Raw genomic sequence first — 23958 nt, 5'->3', positions numbered from 1 at the left:
GGGACTCCAAGGCTTTTGCAGGTGTCATTAACTCTGCTGTATGACGGTACTTTGAGAAAGAGCACAGACCTCTTATGTGACATGAAACGCCATAGAGTACTGTTCAGCTTATATACCAACAATTGGTTTAATTAGATACTTTTAACATATTGATGGTTTACAACCACCAAAGAAAGCATACAAGTGAAAACAATTTTTAAAGCCCATTTGTGTAGCTTATAGTAGGTAAATTCATGTTCCTGCTATATTCAAATCACAGCTGAAGATATATATGTATTAAGTAGTCTTTCCAAGCATGTTTTGAGATTTATAAATCATTTTACATCTAAGGATAACAAAATCATGTGAACTCAATGACCAATAGGTGAAAAATTTGTTGAAACTAGCTAATTGATTTTTCTTTACTTTCTTTTTCATAATAACTCAATCCGTGGAAAAAGAGATTTTTCTGCCCTTCTAAATAGGTTCATGGATTCATAAGAAATCTCCTTCTCTAAGATGTGGCCCCATGACAATCTCAGTACCCCCCTGTTTCATGCAGTGTTGTGAAGACAGCTATTTGCAGATTCCCAATTCCAGAAGTAAAACCACCCCCCTACCTATAACATTTCCTTTCCATTCTAAAAAAAATTTTAAAGGAAAAAAAAAGAAACATCACAACCAAAAGAGATCCAGTTTAATATAAAAAATATCTCTAATAAATTGTGTAGCTTCTTCCTTCCAAGCTGACTCTTCAGATCCAACAGATGTGAGGTTTGTTCTATCTGATTTATTTCTATAATTTCCCCCTTAAGAAAAATGGCCATTCTTCCTCAAAAGGAACTGATGACCAGTGTGTCATACAATAGTCATCAATAGTCACAAATGACGAAGCAGGACCAAAACATTTATCATGATCAATGTTTTATTAACAGGAAGGAAAATGAAAGAGAAAGAGAAAGAGAAAGAGAAAGAGAGAGAGAAAGAGAACGAGAACCAAAACCTTATATTATCTGACTTTTGTGAAATTCAAAGTATAAGGTTTTTCTGAGCAAAATGCCATGTACTTCAGGCAATGGCTACAACCTGGAGAGTCAATAAAAGATAAACTAAAAATCTAGAGTGGAGATCTCGAGAAACCCAAAAGGCACCAACCCCATTGAATAAAAAAATTATAAAGAGACTTCAGTATGCTGATAACTCAAAATCCAAATTATAAAAGCCAAGGAATAAGTAAATTGCATAAAACTTTTATTTATTAGCAGTGTATTCGTCTACACTTTAAAATAGAACAAAATATATTTTGGAGGATAAACTATTCATAAGAAAATACATGTCAAACAATTTTTATTATTGGAGTAGAATTACTTTGCTATATACTTTCTATATTATATACATCCACCTCTTGGTGTGTCTATGTACATACATGTGTAAAATAATTTTAAGACATACACATGTAGATACATATGACATTAACACAAAATTATGGAAAATTTACAGTAGTCAATTTTACAATCATTTTAATAGCTGCACACAAATTAGTGTTCACAGAACTAAAACTGTCAACATGGTTCCCTTTCCTCTGCTTTTCAAATGTCATATGAATTACTTTTCAATGATTATCTCAAAAAATACTATCATCTTCCTGTACAATTAACCAATTTTTTACAATAACTCATAATAAAATATTTTACTTTTTCAGCTTTAGAAAAGATAAACAATTTAATTCCATTTATTTTAATTTTTATTCCTAAAACATACAATTCATTTTTTTCATCAGTTTAGTGCAATTTTTGGTACTGCAATTATTGAAGGTTAACAAACCTGAGTCAAACATTCATTCAAATGCCTTTTTAAAAACAAACAACATGAACAAAAATGTTGTGCTGAAGCATATAGTCTCAAGGTACCCCCTCCTAATAAATACATTCTAATTTACTCAATGGTTGGGAGTAAACACTTCATATGAATCCATTTAACTAGCACTTTCAAGGTCAGAGTAGTCCATTCTTAAGCAGCCTGGAAGGGAATCAGGATCTAAGGCTCCCCGACTCCTCCTAGAAAGGAAGCCTGCAGGCTTCTGAAGACCTCAAACAAGATTACACTTACATCAAAGGGCTGTGAGTACCTATAAGAGGGGTCCTTTTATTTTTTTGTAAGGTTTCAGATATGCATGTGCACTGGGGTGGGGGGGGGAGGTGTATTCTGTTTTAAAAATATCTCCTTTAAGATAGAGAACTACTTAGCAGCATCGTTTTCTGTATTTTTTCTCTTCATTGATTTAAAACTGGCATCAGACCATGTGTGATTACAGGCAACAACAACTTCGTACCAAACGTAGGATATTTTATTCGGGTTAAGAACTCTTTTGAAAGGAAGAAAGAAAGAAAAGCATTTGGAATGTTGAGTCATTTCATAGAGAAACATCATGCTTTCAGGAGAAATATTCAGTGAATTCTGATCTTCAACTGTATGCTAAGTTTTTTAAAGGCCCCAAGGATGCAAAACTAATTTAATTGGCTCAGCAACATGAACAAAAGGAAAGGAAATTGTCCTAAATAAGACATAACTGATGATTGTACTCTTGGTAGAGATAAACTTGGATAAACTGGGTTAAATTAGACTGACTTCCCAAAAGAATGAACTGATCTGCCGTATTCCTAGTAGGAGCATAAAAATCACTTTCTAAAACTTTCTCTTCCTCCTTCTAAATTTATACAGAGGAATTATTTACTCATTGTAGACAAAACCATACTAAAACTAAACAAATTTAAAATACAAATTTTTGGTAGCAAACATCATGAAAATCTAAATCAAAATATAGTCTAGTTTTTACATAATTTTATATATTTATAAATTTATCAAAATAGTCTTTCAAAGTTCACAATACATACATAATGTTAACACTGTACATGTAAATGCAATAATAAATGTATTACCGAAATACATTAAAAATAACCTTTCAAAATACCAAATTTAGCATTAAAACTGTCTTAAAAAGTGTTGAAATCTCCATAAACATAATTTCAGTGCATTCATAGTAGTCATTAACCAGTTTTTTGGTTTCAAGTCTCTTGGAGGTGTTATCTTAGTGCTCTCCTTAATTTAGGGTAAGAAGGCAGAGATATTCTTCCAGCAGGAAACTGTTTCCCTCTACATTGCTCGTCCGGATGAAGAAATTGTGTCTAAGAGTGGAACAGCGTTCACTGGAGTGGCAAGGCCTTAGTAATGAACATATTCAGACTGAAGGGACTGTGCAGGGAAAGAGATAAACTGAGGTTAAATTCCATCACATGTAAAACTTCTAGTAAGTCATTCAGCTTCCTCCAACACAAGGCCGTTTAGGTCTATTATATAAAAGATACATAAACTAAGGAAAAGTAGAAACACAAAGATGGGAGAAACAAAACATCTGCTAAGTAAGAATGAGATATTCAATTAGGTAAAGTGATTGCAAGAAAACTTTATATTTTAAAAGGCTTACTAATGTATTAATAGTGATTAAAAATTAAGTATTAATTAAAAATTGGGAGGTAGCCTAAACTCATTTCTAAGCTTTTCTGCAATAATATTGAGTTTTACTCAAAAATATTAAATGATACTTGTAACTAATTAAAGATTATGAATATATACTTTGAGAAGATATATTTTTCTTAAATTTAACTCAGTACGTATCGATGGCATGTTAATGCTTCTAATGTAGTCGAATTAGCAGTCATTTAAATAAATTCCTTTTTAATGCTTGAATTTAATAAACACCTTATAAATCCTTTTCATTAAGGGGATACAAAGAACTACCAGCTTAAGATCCAAAAGCATTGAAGGGAAGACTCTTGCAATCAAAACTCAATAAACAGTAGGCAACTTTCAAGTAAGCAATATAAGTTCCTCCCACATCATATTATATACTAACATATAAAAGGAGCATGATTAGGATATAGAATCAGAATGCATGGATAATAGATATAAACCAGAAAAGATAAAGAGAGCTTGAGAAAGTTTGCCAAATATATTTTTTAAGCAGCAAATAGTGGTTAGAAAAGAAGGAACATAAATCAATCTAAACATTAACAAATTTTTTTTTGCACAATTCTTCTAATAAAATGCCTAGAACAACAAAGTTTACTTGATTTTCTACCAAATGCCCTTTTCTCCCTCCCAATAATTATTTCTCAAATTGATCTGCAGCATTTTATTAACAGGTCTAATCAATTCTAACACTGGTCCATTTTGGTGATGATATAGGTATAGTAAAAAGGGATCTGTCCATTTTCCAAACAACTTACAAAGGGATTCAAACTATCTTTACTCAGCTTCAAAATCCCAGTGAATTTTACCCTCTAACAACTGCCATTTACTTGGTACCTACTAACACTAAGTACCTATTAACACAGTGAGTCAAAAAGCTATGATCTCTGACCTCAAAGTGCAAAAGGCCACACTATTGTCACAGATGTGAAATGAAAAGACAGGTGTCAACATTAAATAGCAATATATGTAGTATAAAATTAACATCGTGCACCAGCAGAGGATTCAGCGGGGGAGTGGTAAGGGAAAGGGGTGGTGCTCAGGGCTTCAAGTTTTAAGAAGGAGGTTAAATGTCAAGAGCTATTGGGAGGAATGGAAAAGGTCTGGCAAGCTGACTTTCTCAACACCAGATGTGGTTTATGCTAAGGCTTCAAAACAGGAGTGAGATGATTAAGAACAAAGCACTGTATTATAAATATACCTGAACTTACAGGAGGAATAACAGAGGTAAGCTGCTGAGAAAGTCCAGTGAAACTGGTCAAATACCTTCAATCCCATATACATTTAACTTGTGGGACACCAATTACCACACTAGCAATTAGAGCATAAAAACAGAATATCATTTTTCAGCTTTTTTCCCAGTTTCTTCTGGAGTCTGGCAAGTAGTCAAAGGACAGAGCCAGGGAAGCCCCCCCAGCTGCAAGAATGCCACACATGCATGTTATATATGAGCCAGTGCTTTCTTGGGAATATTTAACTTTTACTTTTGTTCCAATTAGAACAGTTGTTTGTGTTATCACTAACAGAAATTAGAAAACTCCTTAAATTGCTTATAAATTTAGAACAAAGTTATTTTTGCAAGTACCTCTGAAGCTCCATCAATTCTCAATTAACAGAGATATAGCAAATAGACACTCTATAGACAAGTGATCCTTATTAAACTTTCTTCTAGAGTATTTATGTATACTTCAATGTATAGGGATAAATATGTGGCGTGCATATATACATTTACATTTATTCATTTATGAATCATGATACCCACTAAACTGGAAAACAGAAATAGTCTAGAATACTTTAAGGATTTCTGTTATTCATATGAAATATATATTCCTTGGTCTTCTGGCCGAAGTCTTTGCTCTCACACAGCAGAGCTCACAAACTCTGGCTAGTGTTTAATCCAGCCTCAGACACAGTTCACCACAGCCCTATTGCTTCCTTTCCCACCCACCCAGTTTGCTCTCTCATGTTGCCCAACTGGCCCTGCAGGCTTCTGCAAACAAGTGAAGACACAATTTGACCAAAAATAATGGACCTTCTGTCATGCTATTTCCCTCATTCAACAATTACTGAACATCAATTGTATATATTAGGCACTGAGAGATAAAAATACAATACCAACGTTCCCCCCAAAAAACATATTCCATGGTTGCTTTATATGGCATAAAGAATGTTAAAGGATATAAAAGATCAGTAAAAAGGGTTTAGCAAATTATTCTGACATCAGTATTTTGTAACAAACTAACTTCCTTTCATTTTCAATCTAAAATAAAAATCTTAATAGAAATGGACTAAGGGAGGAAGAGAATTGTTAAAGTTTACCAGAGCTACTTACTGTAAAAAATCATAACTAACACTTCAAGGACTTTTCACTGGGGAGCAACAGTGTGGGATGATGGGAACATTGACATTTCAAGCACCACATGCTTACACGGTGGGGCTGTGTTGAGGGTCTCTCTGTGTCATTTGTACATGGACACAGTTGAGGAAACCTCTGGGAAAAATACCAGTACTCCCCATTTGTAGTCTTAGCACAGAAGAGATAGATAGATAGATAGAGCTGCTTTAATTCCTAGTTTGACCTAATACACATTATCACAAAGTATAACTTCATGCTTCTTTCACAGTCACAGGTAGGACTACCAACTATGTAAAATGTCTAACAAATGTCCGTGTGTTGTAAAATTACTAATATTCCAGAAAAGACAATAGCCACTTATTGGCATTTTAATTTTTATAGTAAAAATGTAAATGTATTTTTGTTCCATAAATATTATTATTGCTATTGATTTTATTATTCAAGAAATAGATTAATTGAAGTACAATTATCTGGAGCTCTTAATACATAAGATATATTACTTGGCAGGTCAATTCTGAGAAAGATATTTACTGAGTCCTTTCTATATGCCAGGCACAGTTCTAAACATCTTATATGTATTCACTCATTAAATGTTCCAGACAACCCATTTTACAGGTGAAATGGAATTTCAGGGAAATTGAGGCACAAAACACTGAAGCAATTTACCCAAGATCATTCAATTAGGAAGTGGAGGAACTAGAATTTGAACCCCAGCAGTCTGTCTCAAAAGCCCAAACCCTTAGCCACCATAGTCCTCAACAACTTCTAGCATTTATCCTGTGATCACTACATATTCAATCATTCTCCATCACCCTGATACAGACACAAATGATGATCTTAGGCAGGGTATGATCCTGAGTGAACAAAGAAATATTAAATTATTTTTAAAAACATAATATTTATTACAGTAAAAGATAAATACATTTTAAAATAATTTTCATCAGGTCTGAATCCAAAAGAATTTTCAGGAATATTCTAAATTTAAAAGAAATTTTCTTTATAAGAACATCCATGCTTAAGTATTCTAAATAAATGCTTTGCTTGGCCAATGTTTTTTTTTGTTACCATAATGAATTAACCTGATATATCTGAAATTCAAAACAAAAAAAAAAAACAATGTCAATGGAGATGGTTATGAAGAAATTGAGACCTGAGGTGTAAATATTATTTTATAAGTTAGCACTTGTTTATATAACCAAGAGATTTTAATTTCTCAAATATAATATCAAGTTCATTTGGTCAGTAAGTTCAACAGGGTTATATTGAGTTATGACCAGATCAACTTTATTATGAATATATGGTATTATTATTGTGGTATGAATACCCTAAAACCAATAATGCAGCAATATTCAACCTGAAAAATAAGATAAAATTGCCTTACACTTGCAGCCCCCAAAATTTTTATGTCAAAATATAAGCTTCCATCAAGAAGTCTTGTAACCTGAAAGCAGTAAGATTTGACATAAAACAAAGTGTTAGGTAAGGAGATCAAGACAATTTGTTCTGTTCTGGAAATCTGCTACTAATCTGTTTTGGCAGATGTAGGTAGTAACTTTAAAAATTTACCTATTCTGGAGGTGTTTCTTTTTTAAACAGCCCAGTTACCTAATCATGGTAGAAAAATGTCTAATAATTATAGATATAAATATTATACAGATGACTAATAAAACTATAAATTGGCTATCAAAAACAGAACATTGTAAAGGATAACGAAAGATTAAGGTCCTTGCCGGGAAATGAATGAAACAACGTCTTAATGTTCAAATAACTTAGACCAAAGGACCCAATGGCCTGAGATGTTAGTATCCTACTAGGTCAAAGTCCAGACTCAAAATCTCCATGGACTGTTGCCACACTGACTTTTTCTTTCCTGCATTTCTCCAATTTTCCAAGTACCTTACGGAAGAAAAAATAGTCTACTAGTTATCCCTAGCTTGAGTTCTAACTGCAAAGGCAAAAAGCACCTAAAATAAATGGTTTATTTTAATGTGATAGATAATTACAGGAAAAAAAATACATGTTTGGCAGCATGGTATTTCATAATACTTTAAGTTTTAATGAACAAATACAACACTGGGGAAAAATAACTGCCTCTATACTCCTGTGTCTCTTTATGTCTTTGCAATTTTTAGAGTTCCCAATTTTTGTATTGCTTATAAATTAACAGGCAAAATGTGTACATTGATACGTATTTCCACAAATGTGGTTTCCAAATACTGAAAGTATTTGCCTCTGCTTATATAATACATACTTCTCCAATAACACTAGATGAAACAGAGCTGGATAAGGTTTTACTGGCATCATACTAACACTAAAGAATAAGGTTTGTGATAAAATCAGTTTTGAAAGGGGTGTATATATTTTTCTATAGTGTTCTCTATGCATTTTAGGGACCCCAAGATTTAACAAGCCAATTTGGGTTAATTAAAATGCTATATCAAATATTCTTTCACCTTCCTACATGATTTTTAATAGATTCTTTTCTCTGGGGAAATTTAATATATGCTTTTCAACAATCACAAAAAGCTCAATTGTTAGATGACAGATTGTTGACACCCAGCTTGACTCAGCCAACCATTACATGAGTGTTTTCAGTTCATCTGAACACTGAAATTATATTGATGTAAGCTTGGTAAATTTTATTTTCTCTTATTTTAGTAAAGTCATATTTCTAGAAAAAAATATACAACTTCCAGATTACTGTATATCAAAGCTAAAGCTGAAAACTTGTTTTGCTTTTTGTTAGTGCTTCATATGCTAACAATGAGACCTAGGCTCTCAAGCACTTTAGCTTACCATGCACAGACCCAGATATATTATCCAACTTTTAGTTCAATAAATATTTATTAGGCACTTCTTAAACTACGGAGCCTCAAGAAACAAAGATGCTTCTGAGACACTGAAAAGCCAACAGAGGAGAGAAAGAATCTTGTATAACCGACTATAATATGAGGGTGACAGGCGTATGAACAAAGTCCCATGAGAGTTGAGAAGGAAAAGACATTCTGGGTGGATTACAAATGCTTTATCAAAAACATAACTATTGAACCAGGCCAGGAAATAAAAAACCAGCGGAGAAGGAGGACAAGCAGAGTGAACTGCATGTGCTAGGTTCAGGCTCAAGGCAGGGTGTGGCACTCTCGCGGAATGACAGTCAGGGTGCCAGGTAGACTGCTGGAGAGGAGGCAGGCAGGGAGGCACAGGGTCCGATGGGGAGAACCCTCAAGGGCAAGCCGAGGGAGCCAGGGCAAGCCACTATTCAGAGCGGAGCCACTGAACGATGCCAAAAAAGAAAATGATTTCATCAGCTCTGTGTCTTAGAAATGTAACGCTGACAGCAGTATTAAGGACAGATTAAAGGCAAGAGACACTTAAGGCAGGGAGAAAATGTAAAGGGCTATGCAATAGTTCATGAAGACCTCAGTTAGGCAGCAGTGGTAAGGATGGAGGGACACAAAGATGTTTCAAAGGGAGAACGGATAGGACTTAGTACCTGGATGCGACACAGAGAAAAGCAGATGTAGCATCAAAGACGATTCCAAATGTCTAACTTGGAGGACTGGATGAATAGAGATGAGATTACTGAGCCAGAAAACCAAAGAGGAGCTGGCAGTTGAACGAACGTGTCTTCTCTCCATCCCAAGTAATACCCACAGGAAGTTGGGAGTGTAGACACATGCTCAGGAGATTACCCCAAGAGAGAAGAAGGACACGGTCAGAGCTCTGGGGAAAATCATTAAGGGGCAAGCAAAGGAAAACAAATAGATAAAGATTTCGGGGGGGGGGAAATGAGGAACAGAGGAAAATAAGATTACAAAAATCAAAGGAGAAGAAAAATGACAGAGAAATAGGGTGGTCAATATTGCCAAATGCTGCTGAAAGACTAAGAAGAATGAGGACTAACAGGAGACCCTAAGATCTGGCCTTGAAGAAGTCAGTGGTAAATCTGGGGAGACACTTTCATGAGAATGGGGGGCCACCTCCCAGCTACAGAGCAGGGGAACACCAAAGAGATGAGAGAGGAGGCAATGCAGGCTTCTCTTTCCCCAAGTTTTTTGGCCATATAGGAGAAACTGTAAGGAAGACAGGACTGAGGGAAGATTCCTCCACTCCCCCACCAGCCCACCAATTTGGATGTGCACATTTGCGGGTGAGGAGACGGCGAGTGGAGGGGAAGAGGCTAAAGATACAAGTGGGGAAGGAAGTGGACAGGACAACCTCCAAGAAGAGTTGGAAAGAACAGTATCGTAGATGGAGTTACCATTGGAAAACAGTAAGGTTTCTTGTGATCTAAAAGGGAAGGGAAAAAAGGGTGAGTTCAGATGCAGACAAACATTCAGGCAGAGAAGAGGGCAGTTAAAGGAAATTACTTCTGATGAATTCTATGTCCCAGCAGAGCTCAAGGCAAGGTTGCGTGGCTCTGGCGGTTAGAACGGGTTGTGTTGGTGAGAATGTTAAAAAACTTCAGAACAGCCAGTGTGGGGAAGAGGAAGGGAAGCCAAAAAGGGATAAGTAAACTAATTATGAGCACTGAGGGGCCAGGTGAATTAGAAACGCATCTGAAATGGAGCCAATTGGCAAAGTTATAGGATTTTTCTCCAACAGTGCTTAGAAGAGAGAGATGAGAAACAGATACAAAAGATTGATGAGTTGATCTAATTTTGGAGGCTGGTAATAAAGTGGCTACAGAAAGAATGTCCAAGATGTTGGAAAAAGGAAGCAGAAATAACTATGCAGGGTACAGAAGGGAAGAAGTACACTGAGAAGGCTGGAGAAACAGGCAGGGTCAGAAAGAGGTCATGGAGCAGAGTTAGCTGGGGAGGTGTTTGACAGGAGCCTGGCAGGACTCAAGATGTCAGAAGCAATGCTCTAAGCAATGAGGAGGCCTGTTAAATGGATTTCCAAGTGAATAAAAATAAAGATCATAGAGTTAAGAAAGTTTAAAATATGGTCACCATGAGCCCTTGGGCAAGTCATTGCCTCTCTGAGTCTCGATTTCCTCATCTGTAAATTGTGGGTTAAATAAGATAATGTATATAAAGCACCTAATACAGTGCCTGGCACATAGAAGGTACTTAATAAATGGTTGATGATAATGATAATGATCAGAAAAATGTTACCGTTGTCCAGAATGTTGGAGTATCCTGGTAGTTAAAAAGTACAAGCAAAAGTCCTCGAGGGATGAAAGTGGGTAGATGACAGTAATGAGGACAAAAAGATCCTCATGTCATCGGATGACGTTTTCAAAAGAGAGGGGGCTGTTGAAATGAGGTGTCTACTAGGAAGTCAGAGCACAGCATTTCCCTCATGAGATCCGGGAGCTACCTAAAGTAAGCAATTTGTACTTAAAGAGTAAATGAGGGAAATCAGGTTGGAATGGGTCAAGCTTATTTTTCTCACTTTCAAAGAAAGACTTCTTGATTGTCTCCCTTGGTTTACTGCTTATCCATAACAGAGGGCTGAGGGGCTCACAATGGTCTGCCCAAGAGAGGAAAATATCTGCCTCTAAATTGATAAAACAGTTCTCTCCCACACATTAGCCACTGAGCTGTTCAGGCATTCACTCCCACGGAGAGCCTGTGTCATTTACCAAAGATTTCTGTTAGGGGCAAATCCAGTGACTTGACAAGTAAGCAATGTGCATGTGGTGTCTGTGCTTGTTTGCACATGGATGCATACCACATCTGTGCATGGCTGTGTATGGGGGGTGACAATAAAAATATGCCTTTCTGGGCTAAAGATCTGACACACACACATATACACAGTAAAGTTCAAATTTTTGAAGAAAAAAATCACCTACTCAATATTATGATAGAAAAGATGAAAGTATGGAATGAATAAACTCATAATGAGAGGTAAGCACAGCCAAATGCTGGAAGCTGTGGAGATACCAAAAATAAGAGACTATGTTTTCTAATCTTATGTTTCTAACCTCAAGTTTACCAACCAATTCAGTGGAGACCCAAGGCCCTACATCCTCAAGACAGATGACTTGCGATACAAGAGAGGGGGATGTAGGCCAATGACCGCTACAGGCAGGAGCTTCAGAAAACGTCATGATTGCTACAGTTGGGTGAGGTCAAGGAAGGGTTCACAGAGAAAGGGGTAGCACTTAGGCCAACTCCTAATGGGAAGGATTCTGAGAAACTGAGGGGAGGAGGAAGGGAGACCAGGTTGGGAACACAGCATGTAAGAAGAACATAGGGGCAGGAGGAGCAGGGCCCGCTCAAGGACATAAGAAACTTTGCCTGGCAGAAGCAAAAGGTTCATGCTCAGTAGAGGGAAATGAATTTGAAAAGCTGGTTTGCGAAGACTTAGAGAAGCCCTGAATGGCAAGCTGGAGAGACTGGACCTACTTCATGTCAAGATGGAACCGAAAGTTATGCTCTGAACTACCCTTCTAGGTATAAATTAAGTATTTTTAAAAGATGAAGAAGAAAGAAAAGGCACAGTAGGACTCAAAAGCAAAATAAGCATCTTTGCGGCCCAGAAATCAAACCAAGACAGTGGCAAGCCTCTGGCTACAAAGCTGGGAGCTGACAGAGGTGGCCACGTGTTCCATTCCTGTGGTCACACATGCCAAAAGCCCCTGGCCTGGTACTCGGGGCTGGGGTCAGGCTCTCCCACCTGTGGAAGGAGACAGTGAGAAGCTGGGACCAAGGCCCTCGGGCCAGGGATTACATGAGCCACAAGCCCGCGGGAGAAGCAAGCCTGGGCTGAGCTCACCGAGAGACAGCAGCCTGGGTCGTTAAGACCTGTTTCTATACTGAAAGACCTAGAGGATCAGGTAGAGCCAACAAGAAGGCCAGAAGATGAGGAGGGAAAACCAGAGAGAGGAGAGAAATAGATGAAAGCTCCCATCCTGTGTAAACCTACCGACTACAATTCCATAACACACAAGGAAAATGAACACTAAGAGAACTGACACAGTCTGCAACCAGGAGACAAATTCCCACAGGCTGAAATGCAAATATCAAAGCAATTATCAAAATGACTTATCATTTCAGATCCTCAAAATGAAAAATATCCATGAAAAGAACAAGAAATCATGAAACACAAATAGGCAGGTCCAAATTAGAACACATGGCTAGCATAAGGAACTAATAGAAATGCCAGGAAAGAAAGATACAGCCATTGAAATCAAAAGTCAATGGGTTGGGGATACGCTCCAGAATGGACACGTGAAAGACAATTCGTGAATTAGAAAATAACAGCAGGAATTCAATAAAGAATACAGCCAGAGCTGAGGAACTGAAAAATGTAAAATAGAAGGTAAGAAATATTGAGGACAGATCGAAAGGCTCCAACAGAAGGTTAGGGGGTTTTGCAAAAGGAGAAGGTGGGGGAAAGGCAGTAAAGCAATATCCTAAAAGATAATGGCTGAGACTCTTCCATAACTGAGAAATCCATCAGCTCTAAGGCTGAAAGCACACAGTGAGGCCAAGCACGATAAATTATAATGAATCCATATCTAAATATGTTGTGGTGAAAATGCAGACTTTCAAGGAAAAAGAAAAATCTTATAATCTAGGATAATTGGTTTTATTCTTTAAACACAGAAGCTTTTTAAACAAAGGCTTAAATTAGGAAGCATATTTTAAGTGTTTTCTGGCAGCAGTGCAAAGACAGATAGAAGGGACCAAAAAAATAAGGGCAGATCAGTGAAGCCAGATGATGCCTGCATGGAGCTTTCCATCTGGCGGGGGACAAGGGCTTGTGCATCTTTGTCTTACTTTGCTCCACCAAAACAATACTGAGCTCACGGTAGACACGCATATAAATATTAGATATAACTTTTTTTCAATTGGACAAGCTTTTACACATATATAAAAAGCACTTACTTTGTTTTACTCTCTGCCAAAAAATAAAAGCCAAGATTTTTAAAAAGATTATTTTCTATTGACCCAGCAGTATTTTTATATTACATAAGAAAAAAGGTGTAAAATTAAGTTGAAACAACCAAAGCAATTAATAATTCCAATGCATTTGAAAATATAAACCAATTCTTACTCTTTATACATTTCTGATCAACCTTATCACTTAAAGTAAGTTTTGTGTTTGAAAGACTTGTTTCAAATGGAGAGTCAAAAATAGGTGACTGGCTTTATACAGAAAATTAATGTAAACCACTATTTAACGCTGGAAACTTAAATTACAGTTGCCTGTATCTGCCAATACTGTGTGTATATAAATAGCTTATATGCAAATTTAAAGGCATCATCTGAACCATGCTTACCCCAAAACAATCTGATGCTTTAATTGTCAAGTAACATTCCCAAGTCCCCTTGGGAAAGGAAAAAAGAATAGCAATGTTAAATAAATGCCAAAGATGTGCTTCAATACTGAGATTGAGCTCATGTTCTTGATATTATTAGTCTCCCTTAGCTGAAAAATTGCATCAAATCTAAGGCAATGCCACAACAAAAAGGAGAGATTCAAAAACCACAGCAACTTAAATATTCAACAAAAGGTTAGAAAGCTCGTACTAATCTTTAATATTAATAAATATGAATAAATGCCACATCTAAAATCAGGACAGGATGACAGTTTTTTAAAACAGAATAGACAGAGGGAAAAAGCATCAAGTTTATATCAGGAAAAGCTATTACATACTACTGGAAAGTAGTAGCATTTTATTGGGAATGGATATTCAAACAATCAAAAGTATCAATTTAGCACTGTCACCACTAACGTTATTCCAAAGTAAAAATGAAGCATGCTTTAATGTATGTGGCAATTGCTCAGTAGGTTTTTATCACACTGGTTATTTTACAAAGCTGGAATCCAATATTTTGATCTTATTTCAAGTCCTACTTTAAGGACTACTTATTCCTTAAAATATATATATCCTGCCTGATGTTAGAACATAGAAGAACTTAACCTGTTCATAGGCTATCAGGGTTGTTCTTACAATGGTCAGGTTTGAATTGGAGAACTCACCCAAGAGTCTCCATCACCAGAGAACAGCACTAACAAGTGGAGTATAAAATGGCTCCTACCACTGAAACAGAGAACTACACTTCAGCCTGTCTCAACGGGTGGTATGAGAATGCGATGGTAAAGGAGAAAGTACACAATATTTAATTTCAATTTTCCTTTCAATTTTAAACCAAATGAATATTTTACACAGTTTAATTTAATTTCCCTTCTGTGTCTAGAACTGTGTTACAAATCATGAAATACAAAAAAATTTTATGAAATGTCTACACAAAGAAAGTTTAACATTTGGAGGCAAGTCTGGCATATAAGGACAATACATAAACAAATACAGATGTTCATGAATGTAATAGCAACACTATAATTGATAAAATAAAGTACTAAATATTCACCATGAATAGGAACAGAAGTTAAAAAGGAAAACATTGGGTGGGTTCAATTTATCGAGGAAAGCTTCGCAGAGGAGATGGAAGGTAATACATGTCTTTAAGAATGAGAAATTGGTAAAGAGGACAGGAATCTTGCAAGAAAGGGCTTCTGAAAGGCCAGGAGTAGGCGAGAACATAGTGGGAGAAGAGGACAAGGGAACACAATGTTCGGGGAAGAAGGAGCAGGGCAAATGCAATAGAGGAACACAGTACAGAGGGCCTGAAGCTCAGCCATGGACTTCAGGGTTAATATTCTGGCATTAGGGGATCACTGGTCATTTTTGAGCAGGAGAATAAGATACTGGAATCAATATCTATCACCTGGCAATGCTTTAAAGCAGTGGTTGGCAAACTACAGCTCACCTTGGTTCAAATGATGGCTTTGCTGCATATTTGCAGTACAATCTTGGGCAAAATATGTAACCTCTCAGATCCTCAAGATTTTTATCTTTAAAATGGAAAGTAATAATTCTTCCCACATTCATTCATTTAAACATCCATCCATACTTTTATCCAATCAACAAATACTTGATGAGTGCCTACTATATGCCAGGCACAGGGCACAGAACTATGAAACCCAGAGACACCATTCCTGCCCTCCCAGAGGTTACAGTAGTGGATGATGAAAATTCAGAGTGAGAAGCATACTGTGATTAAGACCAAGATGGGATGGAGAAAAGCTTATGGGAGAAGCATCATGACCTAATCCAGACTTGGGGTCAGGTAAGGTCAATGGAGGTGAATAGCAATTCAGTGATTAGTGTCATAAAAATGAAACATAGCAAATATTCAAGACAGATACCACAAGTAATTTCAATTTAATAAAATACTTCCACCCCACCCACGCCATAATCACACGTCCCTCATTTCTTAAGCATTTGAAATTTCCTGAGTGTCAGGGAGTGAAACTAATTTTTTACAGTAAATGGGTCAACAAAAATGGAACCTGGTATGTGCATAGCACAGGGCAATAGAAACCGCAAGACTAGCAAAAGAGGCCAGAGTAATAAAAATAAAGTCTGACTATTCCTCAGCATGCTGTCACAACCATAAGGAGTCCTTAACATTAGTTCTTGTTTTCTGTGTTAAAGCATTTAATGACAGAACGAGGAAATCATTTTTACATTTTTCTGGGGGCTGAACTGCTGCAAAAAGTGAGAGAGCAATTGCAGCTTTCAAAAGAGATACTAATTGTAGCTTTTAAAATATTAGACTCCCTCTAAACACCCATCACCCCCATCCCGTAAGAGTTTCTGGGTCTTTTCAAAAGGTGCTGGGAGGATATTGCCATGCAGACTTCATTTTCCTACCTAAGGATTTAAAAACATTTTTGTTAAGTGATTTATTGCCAGTTCTTCAAGGATCCTAAGTCCCACATCTTCAGAAGCACTGGAAAGAAGGACAATCTTATTTAGGCAATAAACCCACTACAATTAGGAAAGCTCCAATGGACCATAAATGAAAACAACTCACAACCTCCTACATTATTCCACATAAAGTGGAAATTTCCATCATCATTTTGACTTTCTACCAGAAGTCAGCAGGGGTAGGACTTGGAGCCTTCCCTCTCCACAGGAGGCAAAGATAAAGGAGGGGGGTCTGCTATAAAGATCTGCTGCTTCTTACTTCCTGGGAGGGTGAGAGGGAAGAAAATGTTTTCCTGCTGGCAATTCTATTTCTAATTGTTTTTCTTTACATTTACATGACAAAATTAGGAGGGAGAGGGGGGAGTAGCAGCAACTGCCTACACAATTGCTTTAACTTCAATTATTGGAAAATCATTCTATTCCAGCCAGAAGAGGGATAAGGAGGAGGAGGTGGAGAGGTGAAAAGAAATAACAAAATATGGAATGAAACCAAAATTAAGTTATGTAAACATCATTGGTGGGGATCAACAATTGTCAAAAGAATGCCCCCATGCTTCCTCCAGCAAAGAGGAAAGCTGAGATCTAGAAAAAATAGAACATTATTCTTGTCAAGCTACCAGTGCCATTGGCACTCAGCTATAAATGTGGATTACACAAAACCTTTAGCCATGAAATCTGCAAGATACTTATACTGTCATGTGTCGTTTACCAATGGGGATATGTTCTGAGAATGCATCATTAAGCAATTTCATCACTTTGCAAACGTCATAGAGCTCACTTACCCAAATCCAGATGTCATAGCCTGCTGCACACCTAGGCTAGATGTAATGGCCTACTGGTCCTAGACGAAACCTGTACAGCGTGTTACTATACTGAATACTGTAGGCAATTGTAACACAATGGTATTTGTGTATCTAAACATAGCTAAACATAGAAAAGGTACAGTGAAAATAAGGTATAATAGATTAAAAAATAGTCTACTTGTATAGGGCACTTACCATGGATGGAGCCTACAGGACTGGAAGTTGTTCTGGATGAATCTGTGAGTGAATGTGAAGGCCTAGGACATTACTGTACACTACTGTAGGCTTTAAAACACTGTACATTTAGGCTACACTAAATTTATAAAAAGAAAAAAAACTTTTCTTCAATAACCAATTAACCTTAGCTCACCATAACTTTTTTACTCTATAAAAGTTTTTTTTTTTTAACTTTTGACTCTTTTGTAACAACATGTAGTTTAAAACACATGTCGTATGGCTACACAAAAATACTTTCTTTCTTTATATCTTTATTCTATAAGCTTTTTCCTACTCTAAAATTTTTTTATAATTTTTTACTTTTCCAACTTTTTTATTTAAAATTAAGAAACAAACACATATATTAGCCTCCACAGGGTCAGGATCATCAGTATCACTGTCTCCCATCTCCACGTCTTGTCCCACTGGAAGGTCTTCAAGGGCAATAACATGTATGGAGCTGTCATCTCCTTTGATAACAATGCCTGCTTCTGGAATACCTCCTGAAGGACCTGCCTCAGGCTGTTTTAGAGTTAAGTCTTTTTTTTTTTTTTTAGTAAGTAGGAGTACACTCTCAAATAATGATAAAACGTACAGTAATCATAAACCAGTAACAGTCATTTACTATCAAGTATTATGCACTATATAATTGTCTGTGCTATACTTTCCTACGACTGGTAGCACAGCAGGTTTATTCACACCAGCATCACCACAGACACGTGAGTAATGCATTGTGTTATGACATCATGATGCTTACAATATCATTAGGCGATAGGAATTTTTCAGCTCCATTATAATCTTATGGGACCACTGTTATATATGTGGTCTGTCATTGACTAAAGCATCGTTATGCAGCACATGCCTGTATAACTATCTATATATCTTTAATATTTTTTCTGAAAATGGAAAGATCTGTACTCCGATCTAAAAAGAGAGACTGATCCACAGTCAATATATGAAAATACTGACTGAACTCAATTCCTAATGTGATGTATATGATTTATAAACATAGTTATGAAATTTTAAATGCATTATCATTTTATACCTAACCCACAGTTACATGGATTTAAGTTTTTATGATACATATATACCCAATTTACATAGTGGGATTAGAATCAGATTAAGGGGTGGATGGGCTGGCAGTTACTGGCCCTAACCTATAAAAGAATCTAAAATAATGCTGAAAAACATCGCTGGGAATAAAATCAGATGGGGAAAATCACATGTGCCAGAACTCCTCTTAGGAAAGGATTGAAAGTGGACAGATGGAGGAAAAATTGAAAAGAGGACTAAGGTAGGGATGGGAGTGGTGATGAGTCCAACACACCCACACATGAAAACACACACACAACCTGCATCCTCACGTTAGAAAACATCCTCATGGTTTCTAAACTGACAACTAAGGAAACTGGGTTCCCTTAAGGGTGAACCAAGGGACTGTTGTTTTGCTGGGTGGGCCATAAGCGGCACATGGCCACCAGCACCTTTCCTCCTCCCATCTTCTCCCCTGCAGAAAGCAGTCTTGCCCTGGATGGTGGCTGGAGAAACGTGTAAAGAATAGTGGGTGTGAAAGGATGATGGGCCAGGGCTTTCCAGGACACGTCGGGGCTTCTCGTGCCCTGTGTAATCAGCGTTTCAACCATGCTTCACATTTTCTTGATACGTAGGATCTATTTCTCCTCCCTGTTTGTCCTAGTTCCTCTCAAATTAAAACTCACGTTCCTATAGATCCCAATACCCCTAGAGGCAATCAAAATACGTTATTAAAGTTATTTGTAGAAGGGGTTAACCCATAGATTTTACACTAGCAGGGATTGTTGATCATTAAAAAGGGAGCTTGGAAACCTAAATGAAGGTCTCATTGGTAAAATGTGTGTGGAGATCTTCCCACCTGCCTCTAGAAGAGTGATGACTAACTTTAAACATCTTCCCGATACTCTTCCTGCTCCTCCCCTTGCATCCCAGGTACCTGCCTATCAGCCTTTCTCACAAACACCCTCCCTGTGCCACTTAAGTTGTTCTGGGTCAGTTCCTTGCAGGAGGTGAAATTCTGGGTCAATACTGTTCACTCAGCACCTTCCACATTTTAATATTCCAAAATTCATTCGTTGATCTATGATGTAGAAACATATAATTCCCTATACCACCATAACCAAAGCAAATGCCATCTATCGTATGCATGAGCTCCTGGCTTTGTAGGAGATACTCAGAGTGATTTGAAAACTTACTGAAAAGTAACTTAAGTCAACAGTGTTCGTGAGGAATGGAATGAAAGCTGTTTCCCTTTGAAGAGAAACCACTTAAAAAGGAGTGGGGGCAAAGGAAGGAGAAAAAGAAGGAAGTAAGGAAACCCGGTTGAAACTTGGCATTTACTTGAAGAGGAGCCAGCAGAATGTGTAGTGCATAGACAGTTTCACAGCACAGAGGGAAGGCATCGATCAGAAGGCTTCCTTGGAGCCATTAAATTTTGTTGGTGGCAGCCTCGGCTGGGAAGGTAAGGCACCGAAGTTGCATTCAGGGTTCTGAGGGCCAAGAGGTGGTGTCTGCGAACTTACGGGGATAGAACGGCTCAGGAATCTCGCTGAAGAAGAAGAAAGCCCGGCGTAGGAGGGTCTGAGGATGGTGGCGTGTTCCTCAGTCTTGGCGCTGTGGGGGCCTAGGTGGCTGTTCAGGTTGCCCCCGCCGCCACTGCTGCTGATGCTGCTTCTGTTGTACTGGTTGTTGTTGAGTTCAGGGTAATTTCTGGTAGTCGGCTGGGAGCTGCCATTCAAGAGGTTGGTGAACGGGTTGGCTGCGAAACCTGCCTTAGAGGGTGAGGAGGTCTTTTTGTTCTCTGGATCATCTGTTGCAGCATTCAAGTTCCCTAGAGAACTGGCTAGCCTGGAGTTGATGGAAAAGCTGAATGGAAACACAGGTGAGGAGGGAAAAAACACAGACAACAATGTATACTCACACAGAGCTCATGTTTTAAAACACACATTCACAACATTAGGGGAATGTGATGAAGACAATTCTGATCCATGTAAATGATGACAGAATGGCTTTTGGTGATATTATATATGTGGCCTTTAGATACACATATCAAGTTCAAAAGCGGTTAACTAGGACCCAAGAAGTTTGCTAAAACAATTTGACTAGAGATCTTGAAACAGAACATCTGGGAGTTCTATTTGCCCTGTGGCAGAATATAAATGAACAGGGTTACATTATAAGCAGAGAGTTAAGGGCAGATTTAAGTATAAGATTTAATTTATACATATTCAATAACACAACTGCATCAAACCTCCCTACCCATTTAGTTAGTTCTCGCCTGCCTATACACAACAGGTGAGAAATGACAACACCATGTATTGTTGGTAAGAGCAACTAAACTGTATTTTCTGGATCACATTAAGCAAGCTGAGAGTCACTAGAAGAGGATGCTCGACACCATTCCCTCCACAGCCTTGTCCCCACAGTGCCAGACAGGAACAGAAGCCCCAGAAGATCACAGAGTCTTTGTTTTCTCCCCTTCCCCCTTGTCCTCTCCTCTAACAAAACTATAGCCAAACTCATTGCCTGCTGCCAACTTCCTTTACCTGAGTCAGTACCTTGGAACAGGGAGAGAACAATTACCTTCTTACACTGGGGCCTGAAGACGAAGAACCTCTGTTTATCCTTTTGGCCGTCGCTGAAGGAGACAAAGCCACTTTTGCTGTCTTCAAAGTAGGCGCAGATCCTTGTGGCGAAGAACTTAATCTTTGTGGAGAAAAATGGGCAAAGTGTCATATTCAAGCAGTGTTATCTTAAATATTTAGCAACTAACCAGGACAAATTAATAAATCTTACAGATATCCTGGCGGGTCCTAACAATGGTGACAGCAGCAGCGGTGAACAGGCACCGCACTCACTAACTCTGCCTGGAGCTGTTCCGTTTCGAGAACTTGAAAGAAGTTAAACTCAATTCGTCCTCACAGTAACCCTATGAGGTAGCTAATACTGCTGTTCCCGCTTTACAAGTGAGGCAGCTAAAGCACAAAGGAAAAATTCCTCATCCAAAGTCACTCAGTTAGCAAGTGGCAGCTGGGATTCAAATCTAGGATTCAAAGTCCCGCTCTTAACCATGATCCTGTCTTCTGGACACTTTCCTTTCTTCACCACTGGTATTCATTCTTCAGCCCGTCCTTTGCTTCCACTTCTTTATGTTGCAAACCTATCCTGTTCTTCTGACCCTGTGGCTGCCCTGGGTGAGACCATCATTATCTCTTATCCTTGACGACTAGTAGCATCCTTTACTCTTATTCCTTAACAATTCAAATTATGAATAGCCTCCAGCAAAACCTAAAGTATCTCACCATGGCACTTCACTGTTTAAATCATTTAATCTTTCCTCAGTGCCCACAAAGCCTAAACTCTTGAGCTTGGCTTATAAAACCACTCCCAAATCTGGCGCTTGCCTCTCTGAGCAGGCCCTTCTATGCACACTTTCCCACTGGACGTCCCTACTCCAGCTCCACACAATGCTCGAGTTCCCCGAATGGACTGCACTCCCACCCTTGTCCAGCTTGCCTATGCTGCTTTTCCTGCCAGGGCATCTTCTCCTTACCTCTCCCCACCTCTTACCTCCCACCTCCATCTGACCCATTCCTGTCACTTATTCTTCAGTGGTTCAATTGACTGTGACCTCATCCAGCAAGGCTTGCCTGAATTCTGCTGTTTCGTCATACATTTTCATGGTAAATCACGGCTCTTATACCATATTTCATTGCTTGATATTTGTCTATTTCCCTCACTTGATATAAATTCCTTGAGGACAAAGACTTGTCTCTCTCTTCAATTCCCCATGGCTGGCACAATGCTGGACTCAGAGCAGGTACCCAATAAACATTTTCCAGGTGGACAAAAAGGGGAAATTGACTCAAATCTGGATAGCCAGGGCCAAGTTACACTTTCAACACCAAATCTGTTTTATCCTGGACAAATCACTTAATGTAGCTGAACTCAGTTTTCCTGTCTGCTAGAGAAAAGCTCATTTACTTGTAAACTCTTTCCTTCATCATCCACCCTCCCAACAACTGCTTAAGCACATGTTCTGCCTCTAAAACAAAAATGGGAAAAGTTGCATAAGGAAGGGGGGTGCAAGTTTCCAGAGAAGCCTGGGACCTCTCAGAACTGCCCCCGCTAAACAATCCTAAACCAAAGGATGAATAAGAACCAGAAGGTGAAGAGGGAATCAGCCTCTTTCCCCTACTTCACCAAGTCTTGGCCAAACATTTCCACTGCTCTCACCAAGCCCTATGCTGCATCCTGGTACCACTCCAGGAATATTGAGGGGACATGTTTCCAGAGGAAAAAAACTAACGTTGCCTCCTCAAATGGAAGATAGGGAAGGAAATAAAATTAGAAAAGAAGGGGGACAAATACTGCAAAAATAGGGTGAAAGAGGACTAACAGAAATGAAAAAAGAAAATCAAGGCAAACTCTATCACTGGATGGAAAGGAAAGTTGCAGAGTAAAACTAGACACACCAACAAAGTACTGAGAGCACAAAACGCATCCAGATCACTACCACAGTCACACAGCCCCGTGGGCACGTCAGCAAAACAAAAATCCTTTTCACAGTAAGCATTAAAAATAAGGTGTATTGTAACAAGCTAGAAGAGAAAGAAAGCAATTTAAAAAGCGAAAAGCCATGTAAAGTTGATTTTCATCAGTTTGAGGCTTGGGAAATATGTCTAAAAGGAAGTATTTATTTAAAAGCTAGTAGAGGCCGGGCGCGGTGGCTCACGCCTGTAATCCTAGCACTCTGGGAGGCCGAGGCGGGTGGATCGCTCAAGGTCAGGAGTTCGAGACCAGCCTGAGTGAGACCCCGTCTCTACTAAAAATAGAAAGACATTATATGGACAACTAAAAATCTATATAGAAAAAATTAGCCGGGCATGGTGGCGCATGCCTGTAGTCCCAGCTACTCGGGAGGCTGAGGCAGTAGGATCGCTTAAGCCGAGGAGTCTGAGGTTGCTGTGAGCTAGGCTGACGCCACGGCACTCACTCTAGCCTGGGCAACAAAGTGAGACTCTGTCTCAACAAAAAAAAAAAAAAAAAAAAAGCTAGTAGAAATTCGACCTCATTAACGGTACCTGAAAGGCTGGGACACTGCTCTTGGTTGCCCTTTCGTGTCATCTGACCTGTGGAAATCAAAGACAAACACTCACATATCACCAGATTGACACATTTTAACAAAGAACAAAAGGCATATCACATGATGTCAAACCAGTAAAAATATTAAATTGGCAAAAGGTAGAAACCTTGCAAATGGATATTAGATTACTACGCACCAGGCTTGTCACCCCATGTCCGTATCGTAC

At 38.3% G+C, this 23958-nt stretch overlaps 1 protein-coding gene across 4 annotated transcripts in view; it reads right to left on the bottom strand.

Moving 5' to 3' along the window:
* Positions 1-1213: 1213 nt before the first annotated feature.
* The window catches only part of CDC14A (cell division cycle 14A), a 169242-nt gene continuing 146497 nt past the window's right edge, over positions 1214-23958 (bottom strand). For 3 of the 4 annotated variants that reach the window (XM_069478288.1, XM_069478289.1, XM_069478291.1), the window contains 3 exons: positions 23731-23778; positions 21230-21352; positions 19970-20512 (listed from right to left, as the gene is read on the bottom strand). In XM_069478288.1, coding sequence (XP_069334389.1) covers positions 20053-20512; positions 21230-21352; positions 23731-23778 — 631 coding nt within the window. In that variant the 3' untranslated portion in view covers positions 19970-20052. Of the gene's footprint in view, positions 3232-19969; positions 20513-21229; positions 21353-23730; positions 23779-23958 lie in introns of those variants that run through there. The other variant, XM_069478290.1, reaches the window with a different exon arrangement.

The sequence above is a fragment of the Eulemur rufifrons genome, chromosome 8, assembly GCF_041146395.1.
Source record: "Eulemur rufifrons isolate Redbay chromosome 8, OSU_ERuf_1, whole genome shotgun sequence".
Classification (NCBI taxonomy): Eukaryota; Metazoa; Chordata; class Mammalia; order Primates; family Lemuridae; genus Eulemur; species Eulemur rufifrons.
Note: the sequence above shows the minus strand (reverse complement) of the source record. Positions and strands in the feature narration are given on the sequence as shown.